This window comes from Eriocheir sinensis, chromosome 19 (genome assembly GCF_024679095.1).
Source record: "Eriocheir sinensis breed Jianghai 21 chromosome 19, ASM2467909v1, whole genome shotgun sequence".
In the NCBI taxonomy this organism is placed as follows: Eukaryota; Metazoa; Arthropoda; class Malacostraca; order Decapoda; family Varunidae; genus Eriocheir; species Eriocheir sinensis.
Window position 1 is genome coordinate 16,677,511 of NC_066527.1, and position 20,000 is coordinate 16,697,510.

Below are 20,000 nucleotides of genomic sequence, written 5' to 3' on the forward strand. Positions count from 1 at the left end.
GATTTCTCAAGTATGACCTGCTGAGGCTTCACGCGAATGTTGTATGCATGTGGTTACTATTTCTGGACCCAACGTGAAGGAGAGGAGGTAGAAATCGAGGGTGAAAAGGAGAATTTGAAAGATAAAGTGAAAAAGAGGAGGAAGAAATGTTGGAAAAAGAGAAGAAGGAGGGGAAGAAGTAATAGTTGAAAGAGGAAAGGTGAGAAAGAGGAAGAGGAAATGGAGGAAAAAGAGGAGAGAAAAGGTGGAGGAGAAGTAAGAGTTGAAAGAGGAAAAGTGAGAAAGAGGAAGAGGAAATTAAGGATAAAAAAAAGAAAAAGATGAAAAACGGTTGAAAGAGAAGTGAAAAAAAGAGAAAGAGGAAATGGAGAATAAAGACAAAAAAAATGGTGGAGGAGAAACAACTAATGAAATCGAAATGAGAAAGAGGAAGAGAAAATGGAGGAAAAAGAGGAAGAGAAAGAGGAGAATTAACAGGTAAAGGAGGAGACGAAGAAGGCAATAGAAGCAAGAGGAGAAGAAAGACGAGAAGTGAAAAGAGGACAAGAGAAGAGGAGGAAGAGAGGGATAAGCCTGAAAACGGGGAGAGGGAAGAATTAGAAGAAGAAGAAGACGAGGAGGAGGAGGAGGAGGAGGAGGAGGAGGAGAATGACCAAGAAGATGAGGAGGAGGAGAAGAAAGAGGATAAAGATGAAAATGAAAAGAAGGAGCAACAACAGAAGGAGGAGGAGGAGGAGGAGGCGAAGAGAGGAAGAGGAGGAGGAGGAGGAGGAAAAGGAGGAGGAGAATGACGAAGAAGATGAGGAGGAGGAGAGGGAAAAGGATAAAGATGAAAATGAAAAGAAGGAGCAAAAGCAGAAGGAGGAGACGAATAGAGGAAGAGGAGGAGGAGGAGGAGGAAAAGGAGGAGGAGAATGACCAAGAAGATGAGGAGGAGGAGAGGGAAAAGGATAAAGATGAAAATGAAAAAAAGGAGCAACAGCAGGAGGAGGAGGAGACGAAGAGAGGAGGAGGAGGAGGAGGAGGAGGAGGAGGAGGAGAATGACCAAGAAGATGAAAAGGAGGAGAGGGAAAGAGGATAAAGAAGAAAATGAAAAGAAGGAGCAAAAGCAGAAGGAGGAGGAGACGAAGAGAGGAAGAGGAGGAGGTGGAGTAGGAGGAGGAGGAGGAGGAGGAGGAGGAGAATGACCAAGAAAATGAGGAGGAGGAAGAAAGAGGATAAAGAAGAAAATGAAAAGAAGGAGCAACAGCAGAAGGAGGAGGAGGAGGCGAAGAGAGGAAGAGGAGGAGGAGGAGGAGGAGGAGGAGGAGGAGGAGGAGAGGAATGACCAAGAAGACGAGAGGAGGAGAGGAAAAGGATAAAGAAGAAAATGAAAAGAAGGAAAAGCAGGAGGAAGAGGAGGAGGAGGAGGAGGAGGAAGAGGAAGAGGAGGAGGAGGAGAACGAGGAAGAACTCTCACTGAATTGGTCATTTGAGAACCTAAACAGATCCCAACGCCATTAACGACCGTCTGAACAGGGAACGTAAGATCCAAAATGGCTTGCTAGGAGATCTCACCGTCCTCCTCCTCCTCCTCCTCCTCCTCCTCCTCCTCCTCCTCCTCCTCCTCCTCCTCCTCCTCGATAGATAGATAGATAGATAGATATAGATGGATGGAGGAGAGAAGAGAGTGAGAGAGAGAGAGAGAGAGAGAGAGAGAGAGAGAGAGAGAGAGAGAGAGAGAGAGAGAGAGAGAGAGAGAGAGAGAGAGAGAGAGTCACCTGAATTAACACTTGGAAGTCAATTGTTATTAAATTACCTCTGATAGTGTGTTCGTGTGTGTGTGTGTGTGTGTGTGTGTGTGTGTGTGTGTGTGTGTGTGTGTGTGTGTGTGTGTGTGTGTGTGTGTGTGTGTGTGTGTGTGTGTGTGTGTGTGTGTGTGTGTGTGTGTGTGTGAGTGTGTGTGTGTGTGTGTGTGTGTGTGTGTGTGTGTGTGTGTGTGTGTGTGTGTGTGTGTGTGTGTGTGTGTGATAGATAGAGATAGATATATTGAGAAAAAAAGGGGAAAATACTAATGAAAATAACGGAGAAAATAAGATAAAAAAGAAAAGTTGAGAAAGAAAATGTAAAAAAAAAGACCAATTTACAGAGACAAAGAAAAAATGAGAAAATTGAAAAAAGGAACGTAAAAAAGAGAAAAATACTCATGAAAATAACTGAGAAAAGAAAGAAAACTAAAAGAAATGAGAGAAAGAAAGCGTAAGAAAAAAAGGCCGATTTAGAGAAAGAAAAAGAAAAAAGAAAAGCGAGAAAAGGAGGAAAGTTAAAAAAAAGAAAAGAAAAAAAATATAACTCAGCCTCTGTTATCTTCCTACTTTCCTTCTTAATTAAAAAAAGAAGAAAGCAATAACACAGGAAAGGGACGATAACTTTTATTTAATTTTTAGGGGGGAGGTAAACGGGAGGAGGAGGAGTGGAGAAAAAAGGGGGTGAGGGGGGAGGAAAAATGGGAGGGGAAAAGGAAGGAGGAAGAGGGGGAGGAGGGGAGGAAAAAGAGGGGAAGAAAAAGGGGGAAGGAAAAGGAGGAAGAAAAAGGAGGGTGGAAGGGAGAGAAAAATTGGGAGGGGGGAGGAAAAGGGGTGGATAGGGGAGGAAAAAGGGGTGGGGGAGGGGGGGAGAGGGAGGTGTAGGGGGATGGGGGTGGGTGGGCCGAATTTTCACACCATTTGGTCCAAGAAAAAAAATATGGAAAAAAAAGAAAAAAAAAGCTCTTTGGACATTATTAACACACTCACCGAATCCAAAAAAAATAAAGAAAAAAAGAAAAAGAAAGAAAAAAAGGTAAAATTTACACACACACGCTCATTGCTAGAGAGAGAGAGAGAGAGAGAGAGAGAGAGAGAGAGAGAGAGAGAGAGAGAGAGAGAGAGAGAGAGAGAGAGAGAGAGTCATCAATCGGAGGCAATTTTTCGTCGAATTTTAATCTATATTTTGTGCGGAAGAGAAAAAAAAGAGAGAGAGAAAAAAAAGAGTATTGATAGATAATTGAAACAGATCGATAGACAAAACCACAGATAGAAAGGTATAGATAGAGGATAGATATAGATAGAAAGATATATATAGACATGGAAGACATAGACCGAAATATATATAGAAATAGATAGATATATAAACAGCTAGATATGAAAGTAGAAAGATACAAATACATAGAAAAGATAGAGAGAAAGATAAAGATAAGATAAAGATAAAGAGAGAAAGACAAAGAAAGAACTTGATTGTTAGTTGATATGACAGACAGGCTACATAGATTGACAGACATATAGATAGATAAATAGATAGATTGATAGATAGTTCGACAGAGAAATAGCTTGATAGATGATTGAAGAGACAGACTGATAGATATAGAGATTGACAGACAGACAAGCATCCCAATAGATAGATAGACAGCGATAGATAAAGATTGACAAGTGATGACTAGATAGATACATAGATAGATAAATATATAGAAGAAATAGGAGGAGAAAGAAATGGGGAAGAGGAAGAAGTAGGAAGAGGAGGGAGAGCAAGAGAAGGAGGAAGAGGGAGAGAAAGAGGAGGAGGAAAAAAAGGAGATGGAGAGAAATTAGCTAAGAAAGAGGAGGAGGAGGAGGAGGAGGAGGAGGAGGGTTTACGGAGATCAAAAATATTAATTGAAATCGTAAAAGTAGAATCATCATCATCATCATCATAATTATTAGATGTAAGTAATTAAATAAGAAGAGGAAGAGAAGATTATCATTAGGGCTAAATGGAGGATTAGGAGTCAAGGAAGATCAAGAGGAGGAGGAGGAGGAGGAGGAGGAGGAGGAGGAACAGGTGGATGAATGAGATAAAGGGTATTAGTTGGAACAATAGAAGGAGGAGGAGGAGGAGGAGGAGGAGGAGGAGGAGGAGAAGGAAGATGAATGTAATATAGATCATGAAGCGAGTAAGAAAATAAAAATAATAATAATAATAACAATAATAATAAATAATAATGATAATAAGAATATGAAGAAAAAGAGTGATGATAAAAATGACGAAAATGAAAAATGAAAAAAAAAGAAATAATAATGAAAGGGAAAGAGAAAATAAAACGAGAAAAAAAGAAAAAAATAGAAAACAACGAAACAAAACAAAGTGAGGAGAAAAAACGAGAGAGAGAGAGAGAGAGAGAGAGAGAGAGAGAGAGAGAGAGAGAGAGAGAGAGAGAGAGAGAGAGAGAGAGAGAGAGAGAGAGAGAGAGATAGAGAGAGAGAGAGAGAGAGAGAGAGAGAGAGAGAGAGAGAGAGAGAGAGAGAGAGAGAGAGAGAGAGAGAGAGAGAGAGAGAGAGAGAGAGAGAGAGAGAGAGAGAGAGAGAGAGAGAGAGAGAGAGAGAGGAATTGATTTTCGAAAGTAATTTAATATAGCACCAAACAAAATTAGAATGACCACACTTTGGGGGAGAGAGTTAGAGAGTTAGAGAGAGAGAGAGAGAGAGAGAGAGAGAGAGAGAGAGAGAGAGAGAGAGAGAGAGAGAGAGAGAGAGAGAGAGAGAATACAATGAGGTTAAGGCTAAAATATTTTCTTTTCATTCGTGTTCTCCTCCTCCTTCCTCCTCCTCCTCCTCCTTTTTCACCTCCTCTTCCTCTTCCTCCTTCCTCCACCTCCTCTTCCTCTTTCTCCTTCCTCCACCTCCTCTTCCTCTTCCTCCTCTTCCTTTACCTTCTCTTACTCTTCCTCCTCCTCCTTCACTTTCTCTTCCTCTTCCTCCTCTTCCTTCACCTTCGCTTACTCTTCCTCCTCTTCCTTCACCTTCTCTTCCTCCTCCTCTTCCTCCTTCTTCCTTCTTCCTTCTTTCTCCCTTCCTTCTATATATATTCTAGATTTTCTCCTTCATTTCCTCCTTCCTGGCTCATTTATTCTCTCTCTCTCTCTCTCCTTCTTACCTTCATTTCTCTTCCTTCCTCCTCCTCCTCCTCCTCCTCCTCCTTCTCCTCCTTCTCCTACTGCAATAAAACTTCTTAAGTCGTCCTTACATTCCTTCTTTTTCTCTCTTCTCTTCTTCCCTACATCTATAAATTCTCATCCATTCCTCCTCCTCCTCCTCCTCCTCCTCCTCTTTCAACACCATTTTATTACACTCTCCGGTCTCTCTCTCTCTCTTCCCTTATTTAATAGTCAGGTCTCATCCTTCTGTTTCTTCTCTTTGAACAAAATTAAAATGTAAAAAGTCGGAAAGAAATAGTTACCCTTTGAATTTCTTTATTAATTTTGGACCAAAGAAAATGGGAAACGTAGATTGTTATTACTCTTTTTCTGGTTATTAAAAGTTATGGTGATAGTAGTAGTAGTAGTAGTAGTAGTAATAACAGTAGTAGTAGTAGTAGTAGTAGTAGTAACATTCTTTCTCTTTCCTATTATCTAACCTAACCTAACCTAAGCTAACCTGACCTAACCTAACTTGACCTGACCTGACCTGACCTCTCTTCCCCTCAGGTCACGTGGTTGCGGCGGCGTGACCTGCACATCCTCACCACGGGTCACCACACCTACTCCGCTGATGACAGGTTCCAGGTAAGCCCACTAACACCCTACAGGCGACTGGAAACCCTTTGAACAGGATTGAACGCCATAGAAAGAGGATGGAGTCGTGTGCGTTTACTCTGTTCACGCTAAAGTCGAGGATATGCCCCGCCTACGCCTGTTACTCATCCACCAATCACACGAGTCCTGGGTCGGAGAAGGGGCGTGGCTGTTTGTGGATTAGCCAATGAGATGCACTTATGAGGGAAAAGGGGAGGGGCTTATATGATAGGCTTAAGTGAACGGTCTAGCAAGTTTTGTGTTTTTGTGTGTGTAAGTTTGGTTTATTTTGTGTAGGATAAGTATTTCTTGTTTACTGAAGTTGATTGGGTGTTGATATGGGATAAGTGGATAAGTAAGTAAGTGGATTGGATGTTGTTTGGTGAGGTTTGTGTTGGATAATTATTAAATGATATGAAGCTGATAATTGCTAAACTGTAAACGCTATTCCTATACTCTCAGGAAACAAAGTATAAAGTTGATGTATACTTTTATGTGATTTTCTTTTTGTTATTTAAGTGTAAACGCCATTTGTATAGCCATAAAAAGGGGAGAGTATAGGCGAGGTGTAGGGAAAGTTTAAATGGCGTTAGTTGTTCGTGTTTCAGCCTAAATAACGTCGCGCGGACCACTGGCTCTCGAACAGGGGGGCGCTGGACTGCCGGGGGTCGGGGTGGGGGGAATAAAATTTAGGGGGAGGAATTTTAGCCAGGGGAAGGATTGGAGAGGAATTTCAATCAAAGAAGGATATTCGAACTGGGAGGGAATGTATCTTGTGGGATAGCTATAAAATGAAGTACTGTACACAAATACACACACATACAAGGGCAATCACGTACAAATAAGAGAAGGGTATTAGGACACCTCTCCTCCCGAAATTGACCCATCTTTCGGCCACTCCTCTAACTCTTTATAGGGGCAGTGAGTAGCGGGCTTTTTTTCACATTTGTTACCTTTTTTTATGCCCTTGAGCTGACTCCTCTGCTGTAAAAAAAAAAGAAAAAGAAAAAAAAAAGACATTGAAACTGACCTCTCTCTCGGCCACTCCATACTATTATCTTTTAAAGGAGCAGCGATTAGCGGGCTTTTCTACCAACTGTTTTAGGGAGTTCAAACCTATGTAGAAGTTGTATAAGCTTTCAGAATTGGGGTAAAACTTGTAAATAAGTAGCGGGCTTTTTTTTTCATTATTGTTTTTGGTTTTTTTACGCCCTTGCACTGTCTCCTCTGCTGTAAAAAAAAAAATGGAATCTGATCGAGTGTTAGGGTCTGTGGGTTAGATGTGAAATATTTTTCTTCTCTGTTTGTTGCCCTTGAGTTGCTTCCTTTACTGTAAAAAAAAAAAAAAAAAAAAAAAAAATCTGCTGCATCAGACTTAACCGGGTTTGGGACTACTGAATTGAGGGTTGAGACACCGATATCACTGCCAGATGGAAGTTTTATGATCCGCTGGAATAAGATTACTTTCTTCATTTCATATAAGTCAAACCCGGTAGCAGCGGGATCATGTTTCTTAAAGGCCCTCTAAGCGAGAATAATGAGAAAAAAATCATCACTCACGCATCTATTTTTGAGGTTTATATCATGGCACAAATTTGGCCCGTCGCTGCTACACGGTAAAGCCACAAATTAAGTTAAGTACTTTTTTTTCATAGTTTCAATAATTGTCCCTGTGAAAGTTTAATGGTAAAAAAATACTAAGCGAAAAATCAAAATGGTGAGGATCTGATGAATCCCGTGACGACCAGGGGAGGAATTTGACCTGAGTGTTCTTCCATAGGCCTACACTGTCATGGGGGAGGCCTACTGGCTACGCTCGTAAAACAGTATCGACGACCCATAAAGGAGTTCCAATACCACAAATTAATTACCACTACTGCTCAACCTGCATCATCACCAACAACAACACCACCAACACCATCACCTCATCAGCCTTTAAGAATTCACTACAGAACAGTGTTGCCAGATGGTGCAGAGAAAATTTCAGTAGATTATTGCGAGAAAATTCAGTAGGTAGGTAAAAATTCGGCAGACGCACTTTAATATATCTGTAGTGGTTCTTGTGATATGTTATGTAGATAAAAGTAAGTTAAAAAATATTATATCAGTATTTTTTATAACTATTTGGTGAAAATTTGGAAAAGCAATATACAAATTATTCATGAGATTGATTTATTATTTCTGAGATTCATCATTTCAGTAAATCTCAAGATATTTGTAGATTTGGCAACACAGCTACAGAAGAACGGCTTTTCACAACATTCCTATCATTGAAGCTGCAACATCATCATCATCATCATCAACATCACCAACTGTTTTGAAATCACTGTACTACAAAGGCTTTTCCCAACGTCCTCCACCCTTCCTCTCTCTCTCTCTCTCTCTCTCTCTGTGATGTTAGTGTGTACTCCATCCTACCCCGGCAAAAGTTCTAATTTAATCTCTTCACCTGGATTTCTGTGTGCCCTGACTTCTGTAATTCCTGGGTTGTCATTCGTATTCTCCTTCTTTCTCCTCCTCCTCCTCCTTTTTCACCTCCTCTTCTTCTTTTCCTGTTCCTTCCTCGTATTCTCCTCCTTCCTCCTCCTCCTCCTCCTTTTTCATCTCCTCTTCCTCTTCCTTCACCTTCACCTCGGCTGTCAGTCTGTTATTAGTTCTACGCACGATACTATAACCCGCCACAGCCTATTTCATTCACTTTATCGGCATTGGAACAGCTTCAACCTCTGTCTGTTCCCTCAGCAATGATTCTCGCCAATTGGTTCTCTTTCTTCTGTACTGACTTTTGTGATTCCTGGGTTTTCATTGTCTGTTATTAGTTCTTCGCACGATACTATAACCTGTCAAGGGCCGTTTCATTCACTTCATCGGCATTGCAACAGCTTCAACCTTTGTCTGTTCCCTTAGCAATGGTTCGCCACTCGGTTCTCTTTCTGGCCTGACTTTTATAATTCCTTGCCATTCTGTTTTTCTTTGGTTCCTCGTCTGTTATTTTTTTCTCGTCAAAGTTTATTTCATTCACTTCATCGTTACCAAAACATCTTCAACCTCTGTCTGTTTCCTAAGCCATTTCATCTCCTCCTCCTCCTCCTCTTCCTTCTATTTCTCCTTCCCTGTTCCTCTCTTTCCTCCTCTTCTACTCATTCTCCTACTCCCTCCTCCTCTTCCTTCTTTCCTCCTTTTTTTCTCTTTCTGGCCTGACTTTTGTGACTCCTGGATTGCCACTCTGTTTCTTTGGTTCCTCGTGTGTTATTTTTTCTCGTCAAAGTTAATTTCGTTCACTTCATCGTCACCAAAACATCTTCAACCTCCGTTTATTCCCTTAGCCATTTCATCCCCTCCTTCTCCTCCTCCTCCTCTTCCTTCTATTTTTCCTTCCCTGTTCCTCTCTTTCCCTCCTATCTCTTCCTTCTCCTCCTATTCTTATTTTTCCCGTTCCCTCTTCTTCTCATTCTCCTACTCCCTCCTCCTCTTCCTTCTTTCCTCCTTTTTTTCTCTTTCTGGCCTGACTTTTGTGACTCCTGGATTGCCACTCTGTTTCTTTGGTTCCTCGTGTGTTATTTTTTCTCGTCAAAGTTAATTTCGTTGACTTCATCGTTACCAAAACATCTTCAACCTCAACCATTTTTCATCTCTCCACTTTTTATTTGTTTATTCACATTCGCTGTTTTTTTTCTTTTCCTTCTTTCGTATGACATTATATTTCTTTCTATCTCAAATCTCTACCTTTTTTTTATTTCTTTCGTCTATCTTTCTTTTCCTCTCTTATATATACTTCCTTGTTTCATTTCTTTTTTTATTCAGCCATTTCTTTTTCCTTTTCTTGTTTTCCTGTCTCCGTTTTCTTATTTTTCTTCTTTATTTTCTTTACTTACTAACTTTCTTCTCTTTTTCTTCTTTTGTCTTCTTCCCTTCTAAATTTCTATTCCCTCTTCCTTTTTTTCTCTTTCGGCACTGACTTTTGTGGGCCGTCTTATTAAACATTTCGTCGCTCAAGTTCACCTATTTGACATGGCTTTCATGGGAGTTTGGGACATTTCCAGCAGTAGTTTTATGGCCCTGGTGGTAGTTTGACCCTTCCTCTGTGCCGTGAACCTAAAGAAACACTCATTAGAACCCGACTGACCCTCCCTTCGACCTTTAGAAACAGGTAATGTGAGAAGCCAAAGTATCTTATAATATCGGCCTATGATTCCTGGGTTTTCATCGTTACTTTGGGTTGTTCATTTTGTTCATCGGATAATATAACCTGTCAAGTCCAGATCATACACTTAATCGGTATTGGAATATCGTTAGGATCTCATATCTAACCCACGGCACTCTAACACTCGATCAGATTTCCATTTACAAGTTTTACCCCAATTCTGAAAGCCTATACAACTTCTACATAGTTTTGAACTCCCTAAAACAATTTCCCGAACTTATAAAACCTATGACATAATTTACAGAGCCCTAGATTCCCTTTAAACCTCTCTGGATCCCTTTTAGTAGATTTCGACACCCTTTACAGGCTCTTAGATTCCCTTTAATAGGACGAGGCACTTAAGAGGTAGGCCTAGGCGGTACTTGGTAGGCCTAAATACTCCTTTCACGGTCTTAGTTTACGATGCAACCAAAGTTAATTTATATTCCGTATTCATTAGCGTACGATAGTAGTAGTTGTTGTTGTTGTTGTTATTGTTGTTTTGCTGATGTTAATAGAGAGGAAAGTAGGATGATGATGATAATGATGAAAACGATGATGATGATGATGATGATGAGGAGGAAGAGGAAAAGGAAAAAGAGATGTAGGAAAGAAAAAAAGGAGGAAAGAAGGAAGAGGAGGAGGAGGAAGGAGTAGGAGAATGGGAAGAAGAGGGAACGGGAAAGATAAAAATAGGAGGAGAAGGAAGAGATAGGAGGGAAAGAGAGGAGCACGGAAGGAAAAATAGAAGGAAGAGGAAGAGGAGGAGGAGGACGAGGAGAGACATAAGGAAGATAGAGAGGATGAAATAGAAGAGGAGGGAATAGAAATTTAGATGGAAGACAAAAGAAGAAAAGAGAAGAAAGTTAGTAAGTAAAGAAAATAAAGTAGAAAAATAAGATAACGGAGACAGGAAAACAAGAAAAATAAAAAAATAAATGAATGGATGAAGAAAGAAATGAAACAAGGAATTATATATAAGAGGGAAAGAAAGGTAGAGGAAAGAAATAAAAAAGGTAGAGATTTGAGATAGAAAGAAAGATAGCGCCGAACGAAATAAAAGAAAAACAAGAAAAAACAATGAATAAACAAATAAAAAAATGTTATAATAAAAAAAATGAAAACATAAAACAAATAAAAATAGACGAAACAAAGCAATAGACGAATAAATCAATGGACGAAAACAATCCCCCCAAAATAAAGATCAATACGAAAAGAAGAAAAAAAGAAAAGAAAAAAATATATATGAAAGAAAACGGAATGTAGGAGGCAGGTGAAAGGGGTGACTCGTGAGAGAGAGAGAGAGAGAGAGAGAGAGAGAGAGAGAGAGAGAGAGAGAGAGAGAGAGAGAGAGAGAGAGAGAGAGAGAGAGAGAGAGAGAGAGAGAGAGAGAGAGAGAGAGAGAGAGAGAGAGAGAGAGAGAGAGAGAGAGAGAGAATATGTCTCTACTTTTAATTAACATTCCCTCCGACGTGTCTTCCTCCTCCTCCTCCTCTTTCTCCTTCCTTTCCTTATTTCCTTCCTTTATCTCCATCTCTCTCTTTCATTGTTTCCTTACCTCGCTTTCTCTCCATTATATTCCCTTTCCTTCCTCCCTTCTCCCTTCAATCGCTTTCCTTCCTTCCTTCCATTCTCTTCCTCCCTTCTCTTCCTTTCCTCCCTCACCTCCCTTTCGTCTACTCTTCATTTCTTATTCCTCCTCCTTGCTGGCGGCAGTGATGTACAGGGAAGGAGGAGAAAGGGAAGAGGAGGAGATGGAAAGGAAGGAAGGAGAGATAAAAGAGAGAGGAAGGGAGGGAGGGAGGGAGGAGGAATGTAAGAAGGAATGAAGGGAGGAGGAGAGGATGGAAGAGAAGGAGGAGGAAGAAATGGAGATAAGAAAGACAGAGAATATAGGTGGATAATAATAATAATAATAATAATAATAATAATAATAATAATAATAATAATAATAATAATAATAATAATAATAATAATAATAATAATAATAATAATAATAATAATCTCATCTCAGACGTACCAATTATTTTACTTTATTACTTTCCTTGATATAATAGCCACTTTACGACTACTACTACTACTACTACTACTACTACTACTACTACTACTATTACTACTACTACTACTACTACCACTACTACTACTACTACAATTTCTACTTCCAATACTATATATTTTCCCACCTTTAGAGATCTTCAATTTATAACCTCCTCCTCCTCCTCCTCCTCCTCCTCTTTTTCCTCCTCCTCCTCCTCCTCCTCCTCCTGACAAGCGGAACAAAAGCAAAAAGAAAATGAGGCTGTTATTGGAATCTTTCGTTGTAATGATGTCACCTCTCTCTCTCTCTCATATTTCTTCATCTGACCTTATTTTCTCCCCTTCCTTCTTTTTTGCTTTCTTTCCCTTTCTTCGTCCATAAAAGAGAGAGAGAGAGAGAGAGAGAGAGAGAGAGAGAGAGAGAGAGAGAGAGAGAGAGAGAGAGAGAGAGAGAGAGAGAGAGAGAGAGATTGACGACGGGTCTTCTCTTTACATTATTCTTCCTTCCTTCTCTCTCTCTCTGTGTGTGTGTGTGTGTGTGTGTGTGTGTGTGTTTCTCTTTCTCCGTTATATTGGATATTGAAGAGAGAGAGAGAGAGAGAGAGAGAGAGAGAGAGAGAGAGAGAGAGAGAGAGAGAGAGAGAGAGAGAGAGAGCTAAGAAAATATATTAAAAGAGAAGGTACACACTAGACAACGATTGAATAAAGATAGGAATAAATGAAATAACAATAAAGAAAAGACGATGAAAAGATAACATAAGGAGGAAGAAAAAGCAGATGATGAAAGGTAGAAAAAAAACAAAGGGAAATATATGCTAGAAAAATATGAATGAGATAATGAAGAAAATACAAATAAATAAAGATCTGAAATGTACGAAAAGAAAAAAAAATGAAAACACTAAAAATATAGAGAAAAGGAAAGTGATGGATAAAATGGATATGGAGTTAAATGAAAGAGGAATATGACGTGAAAAGTTTCGACAACACAAATAAAAATGATGAAACAAAACATACAAAAGAAAACAAACATACGAGATATGTGACGCGAATGAAAAATGGCGCGTGATAATACTTATAACAGAAAGAACAAAGAACAAAGAACAAAGATATATAAAAGAAAGTAAAAAAGATAGAATACTTAAAAATACTTAACAAAAATAACAGATATATAACAAAGAAAGTGAAAAAGATAGAATACTTAAAAATACTTATAACAAAAACAACAAAAATATAAAGAGACAGAAAGAGAAAAAGATAGAATACTTAAAAATACTTATAACAGAAAGAACAAAGATATATAAGAAGAATATAGTGAAAAAGATAGAGCACTTAAAAATACTTATAACAAGAACAACAAAGATAACAGAAATAAATAAAGAGAATGACAGAAACGAAAATGAACAAAAAATGAAAATAGATAAATAAAAGTTCGGAATGAATATAAACGTAAAAAGAAAAAAAAAATCGACAACATAAAAACAGAAATAATAAAAATAACTAGAGTGAAAACGGAAAAAGAGAAAGATATATATGGCGTAAAAAAATAGTCGGCCAAAAAAAAAAGACGTTTAAATATTCGGCAATAAAAACAAAAAATAAAAAAAAAGGAAAAAAAAAACGGAAAAGAAAAAATATGACAAAAATATTTGACAAAAAAAAAGAATAGTCGGTCCCCCCCAAGAAAAGACGTTTAAATATTCAGCAATAAAAAAACAGAAAAAAATGAAAAAAAACCGGAAAAGAAAAGTATGACAAAAATATTCGACAAAAAAAAGAAAAAAAAAGTTGGTCAAAAAAATTAAGACGTTTAAATATTCAGCAATAAAAACAGAAAATACACAAAAAACAAAGAAAGAAAAAAAAACGGAAAAGAAAAGTATGACAAAAATATTCGACAAAAAAAGAAAAAGAAAAGAGAAAGAAAATGGAAAAGCTAAAGGGACGTCGCTTCGCCTCTCGACATTCTTTTAGGTTACAGCGAACGAAAACACACACACACACACACACACACACACACACACACACACACACACACACACACACACACACACACACACTTCCTTGCGTGACTGAAAAATTATGTTCCCTCGCGACTTTACCTCAAAAGAATTATGTATTTTTACGCCTTTTACGTTATTTATAAGCTTTTTAAACTTACAATCATTATATCTTATCTATGTAACACGAGAGGAAATAGACTTCGTTATTTTTTAAAGGGCGAGCGATTGTTAAAAAGTGCTAAAAATTATGTTGTGCTGATGTTTTTTTTTATGAATTTTACTTTGTTTTAAATACTTTCTGAACTTGGAATTTGCTTTTATTGAGGTAACACGAAAGGAAATAGACTTTGTAATTCTTTAAAGGACGAGCGATTGTTGAAAAGTGCTAAAAATATGTTGTGCTGATGTTTTTTTTTATGAATTTTACTTTGTTTTAAATACTTCCTGAACTTGGAATTTGCTTTTATTGTTGTAACACGAACACAGAAAAGAAACACTCGACTCGGTGATTCTTTGAGGGTCGAGCGAGGGATGAAAGAATACGTAAAATCATGTTGCTGTTGTTATGGATTTTTGCGCATTTACATCACTTTTTGAATCTGGTTACGTTTTATTGATGTAACACGGATATAAAAAGAGAAAATCGACTAGGTAATATTTTGAGTGACGAGCCAAGGTTACAAAAAGGCTTAAAATTATATTCTTCCTTTTTAGCGTACAACAATGATGCACTTTCAACGCATTTTACACTCTTTATAACTTTTGAACTTATTATTTTTATTTTGTTTTAAAAGGGATGTTAATAAGGCAAGACTTGGTAATTGGGAAGGTGAGAAGAATGGTAAAAGTGAATAAAATCATTGTTCTCAACTTTACTTAAAAAAAAACAATAATAATAATTTCTCTTCTTTATATGATTTTTTAATTTCTGATTCACTATTAAACCTTTGAATCACTTTTAAACTGGTGTGTCACGATCTGGTAAAAGTGAATAAAATCATTGCTCTCAACTTTACTTTAAAAAAAACAATAATAATAATTTCTCTTCTTTATATGATTTTTTTAATTTCTGATTCACTATTAAACCTTTGAATCACTTTTAAACTGGTGTGTTACGATCTGGTAAAAGTGAATAAAATCATTGCCCTCAACTTTACCTTGAAAAAAAACAATATACATCTTTCTTCTTAATTTATGATTTTTAAATTTCTGAATCACCATTATACTTTTGAATCACTTTTAAACTGGTGTGTTACGATCTGGCAACAATTTAATGGATAACGAGAAGTTTCGAGAATACTATAACTAAAACAATACCCCTTTTACATTAAGTTCAAGAGGAGGGTAACAGGACACCTCTCCTCCCGAAATTGACCTATCTTTCGACCACTCCTCTAACTCTTTTTAGGAGCAGTGAGTAGCGGGCTTTTTTTCACATTTGTTTCCTTTTTTTATGCCCTTGAAGTGACTCCTCTGCAGAAAAAAAAACTAAAAGAAGAATACGTTTGATATCTATTCTATTTTATATCTTTTAAACTTACATTCTTAACGTCCAAATAGTGAGTCACAATTCTCTGAGGAAAGAGGGAAGATTCGAACTGTTTCCGAACAACCAAACCAAAGACTCGAACCAGTAACTGTTACACCACCAATTACAGAATTTCAAATATATAACAAACCAAACAAAAGCAAGGGTAAAGATAAATAGTCCTTGAATTGGATTTTGAAAGCGTTTCCATGATTGTTGAACGTTCGTAGAAAAGATATATGAAGAGCTAGTGATATTTCATAAGGCAGGTAATGAAATACTGGCACGGTACTAAAACGAATCTTAACCAAAGGAAGTAAATGGATGATACAAAACGTAATCACAGAGCAATAAATAAACACACAAATACGTATATATAAACCTGAAAAAGAAAACACTATATTCTCACACCAAAGAAAACGGAAACAACAACAATAACAGGAAGGGACACTCACCCAGCCCCACGCCGCCTGACTATTATCCAGTTCTCGCCTCGTTTCCTCGTTCATTCCGTCGCCCGGGGCCGCCTCACGGAGTCTTAGTCTTCCTCAAGGGGTTACGCTTCCCTCTCCTCCTCCCCCTTGAACCTCCACAGCCCCTGGGGAGGAAGAAAATAACCCGATAACAGCTTCCACGTCTTCTCTCTCCTCCTCCTCCTCCATCTTCTCGTCCTCGTCTTCCTCCTCTTTTTTTCTTCTCTCTCTCTCGAATGGAAATGAGATAAGACTCCAGCGACGTGTGGCAGTCTTCTGTGTTATAGTTGCCAGTTATAGTTAATTTTCACTACAACATGGATACATAGGAAAGCTAAACAGATATAGATAGAAGAATAGAAAGACAGATAATTAGAAAGATGAATAGATATAAATTACTACTACTACTACTACTACTACTACTACAACACGATAATGATCCAAATACGAAAACCAATAAGTGTGTGAAGCTGAAAAGTAAAAACAAAACAAAACAAATCGAAAACAAAACAAAGCGAGCAATAAGGGGCAACAGTTATTTAAAGTCAAATGAGAAACCGAATGAAAATAAAAAAAGGTGTTTATTTGACGTTTTCATTCTATTTATGGTTATTTTTGGTGTTAATTAAATGACGGAGAATGGGTAAAAAAAATATAGAGGCAGAACATTGGATAGACAGATAGACAGGTAGATAGATAGACCGATAGCAAGAAAGATAGATATAGATATAGATAGGAAAAGAGAAAGATAAAGTTAGATAGATAGATAAATAGACAGATAGATAAGAGATAAATGCAGCAACGAACGCCGCACACACACACACACACACACACACACACACACACACACACACACACACACACCGATTTCGTTGCCGGGTTAGTCAGTTTTCAGCGCACACTTTCCGCCCTCCCTCGGGACAGGACGAGCTAAATGGTTTGCATAAACAAATAAACAAACAAACAAACAAAAAAAAAATAAAGCAACAAGCGACGCGACATAGTATACAAGACCCGGAAGCTTTTGCGTGTGTTTGTGTGTGTGTGTGTGTGTGTGTGTGTGTGTGTGTGTGTGTGTGTGTGTGTGTGTGTGTGTGTGTGTTATCCTCGTGAATATGCTTGTCGTAAAATTCAGTTACATTTGCCTTTTGTTATGTGTAAATGTATGTATGTATGTATGTATGTATGTATGTATGTATGTGTGTGTGTGTGTGTGTGTGTGTGTGTGTGTGTGTGTGTGTGTGTGTGTGTGTGTGTGTGTGTGTATGTATGTATGTATGAACGGAAGGGAAATTACTCGTACTACTGCTATTAAACTTCTACTTATTTAAACTACTACTACAACTACTACTACTACTACTACTACTACTACTACTACTACTACTACTACTACCACTATTTTTTGTTCCATTTTTTTCTTTCTTTTCCTCATTCTCATTTTCTTCCTTTTCCTCTTCTCTTTTTCCTCTCTCTCTTCCTCCTCCTCCTCCTCCTCCACCTCCAATTACTACTACTACTACTACTACTACTACTACTACTACTACTACTATCGCCACCATTACTGCCTCAAAATATTTATTTCCGCTTTAATATAATTTATGAAACGAAAAAAAAAAAAAAACGTAAATGGCCGCTCAGGAAAAATATAACTATTACTCCCATTTCTCATTCCACTTCGCCTCGTTTGTTTATTTGTTTGTTTTTTCCCTTTCGTTTTAAAGTTGCATCGTTGATCACCTCTTTATTTTTTCCCCCTCACTTTCTCTTTTTTTTTTCTTCCATGTTTTATTTTTATTTTTATTTTCTTGCCCCTTTCTCTTTTTTCTCACTTTTTCTCACCCTTTTCTTTTCTTCCGCCTTTTCATTTTTTTTAACTCACTATTTCTTTTGCTGTCCCCATTTCTGTCATTATAAAACCATTTTCGTCATTGTAAAGTCATTTCCATTATCAATAAGCTATTTCTGTCATTATAATACTTTTTCTGTAATGACAAAACCATTTCTAACATTTTTAAAACAATTCTTAACACTAAAACTTTTTCGTCATTGTAAAGTCATTTCTATTATCATTAAACCATTTCTGTCATTATAATACTTTTTCTGTAATTACAAAACCATTTCTAACATTTTAAAACTATTCTCAACACACTAAAACTTATTCGTCATTTTAAAGTCATTTCCATTATCATTAAGCCATTTCTGTCATTATAATACTCTTTCTGTAATTACAAAACCATTTCTAACATTTTAAAACTATTCTCAACACACTAAAACTTTTCCGTCATTGTAAAGTCATTATTTCTATTATTATTAAGCCATTTGTCATTTTTATACTCTTTCTGAAATTATAAAACCATATCTAGCATTTTAAAACCATTTCTAACATTTTAAAGCAATTTCTATAACATTTTAAAAGCATTTCTAACATTTTAAAACTATTCTCAACTCTCTAAAACTTCTTCGTCATTGTAAAGTCATTTCTATTATCATTAAGCCATTTCTGTCATTATAATATTCTTTCTGTAATTATAAAACCATATCTAACAATTTAAAACTATTATCAACACACTAAAACTTTTTCGTCATTGTAAAGTCATTATTTCTATTATTATTAAGCCATTTGTCATTTTTATACTCTTTCTGAAATTATAAAACCATATCTAGCATTATAAAACCATTTCTAACATTTTAAAGCAATTTCTATAACATTTTAAAACCATTTCTAACATTTTAAAACTATTCTCAACTCTCTAAAACTTCTTCGTCATTGTAAAGTCATTTCTATTATCATTAAGCCATTTCTGTCATTATAATATTCTTTCTGTAATTATAAAACCATATCTAACAATTTAAAACTATTCTCAACACACTAAAACATTTTCGTCATTGTTAAGTCATTTCTATTATTATCATTGAGCAATTTCTGTCACTATTATACTCTTTCTGTAATTATAAAACCATTTCTAACACCCTATAACCATTCTCAACACCCTATAACCATTCTCAACACCCTATAACCATTCTCAACACCCTAATCTATACACTCTGTTTACCACTCCCTAATAATTACCAAACCTTGATTTTTACACCCTACTTCCCCACCCTTATTAATGCCCCTAATAAATTATATAATCTAATTAACATACTCTAACCCCCTCAGCATAAATACCGCACCTTATCTGCCCTGGTTACCACACACTGATCACCTCCCCCTAATTAATTTCCCGTAATGACCCCTCTGACTCATCCCCCTTATGATCACTCACCCTAATAACTCACACCTGATTTCCACCCTTTGATCAATACACCCTAAATATCAAACCTTACATAACATACTCTAATAACCTCATCATAATTACAACATCTTATTTACCACATCACTTAAATTACTACACCTTTATTACCTCCCCTTAATTAATCTCTCCTAATGACCCCTACCCCTAATTTACTCCTCTTGATTAATACACCCAAAGTATCAAACCCTACATAATATACTCTAATCACCTCATCCTAATTACCACAACTTATCCACCACAACAGCCTAATGATCACCCCCTTTAATCACTACTCTAATGACCTCCCCCCTTAATCCCACCCCACCAGGTCGCGCACAGGCCAGGTGACAACGAGTGGACCTTGGTGATCAACTTCGCCCAGGTGAGGGATTCCGGCGTGTACGAGTGCCAGGTGAACGCCGATCCCAAGGTGTCCAGCCGCGTCGACCTGCAGGTGTTGGGTGAGCAGAGGTGGTGGTGGTGGTGGTGGTGGTCGCAAAAGTTGTAGTCTTAGAACATATAGCAATAGTAGAAGTAGTAATAATAAAAGTAGTGGTAGTGTTGTCAGTAGTTGTAGTAGTAGTAGTAGTAGCGATAGAAGAGTCACAGTTGCAGTAGTAGTAAAGTATGTATTAGAATTGCACCAGAAGTAGTAGCAATAGTTGTAGTAGAGATAAGGTAGTAATAGTTATTGTAGTAGTAGTAGTAGTAGTGGTGGTGGTAGTAGTGGTGGTAGGGGCAGCAGCTGTGGTGATGGTGGCAGGTGTGGTGAAGGAGAGAGGAAGGTAAAAAAAAATATATAAAGTTAATTTGTTTAAAGCGAGTGAAGGGGGAAGATTAAACCAACGGGGGGAGGGGGAGGGAGGGAGGGAGAGAGAGAATGAGAGGGAGGGAGGAAGGGAGAGTAAACGAGATGAGAGAGAGAGAGAGAGCAATGAGG

The 20,000-nt window shown here is 37.5% G+C and overlaps 1 protein-coding gene across 1 annotated transcript in view; it reads left to right on the forward strand.

The window, feature by feature from the left end:
- The window catches only part of LOC127000989 (uncharacterized), a 55,433-nt gene that overhangs the window by 14,836 nt on the left and 20,597 nt on the right, over positions 1-20,000 (forward strand). Inside the window, exons 3-4 of the mRNA XM_050865163.1 lie at positions 5,478-5,555; positions 19,389-19,521. Of these exons, the coding sequence (XP_050721120.1) occupies positions 5,478-5,555; positions 19,389-19,521 (211 nt within the window). The remainder of the gene's footprint in view (positions 1-5,477; positions 5,556-19,388; positions 19,522-20,000) is intronic.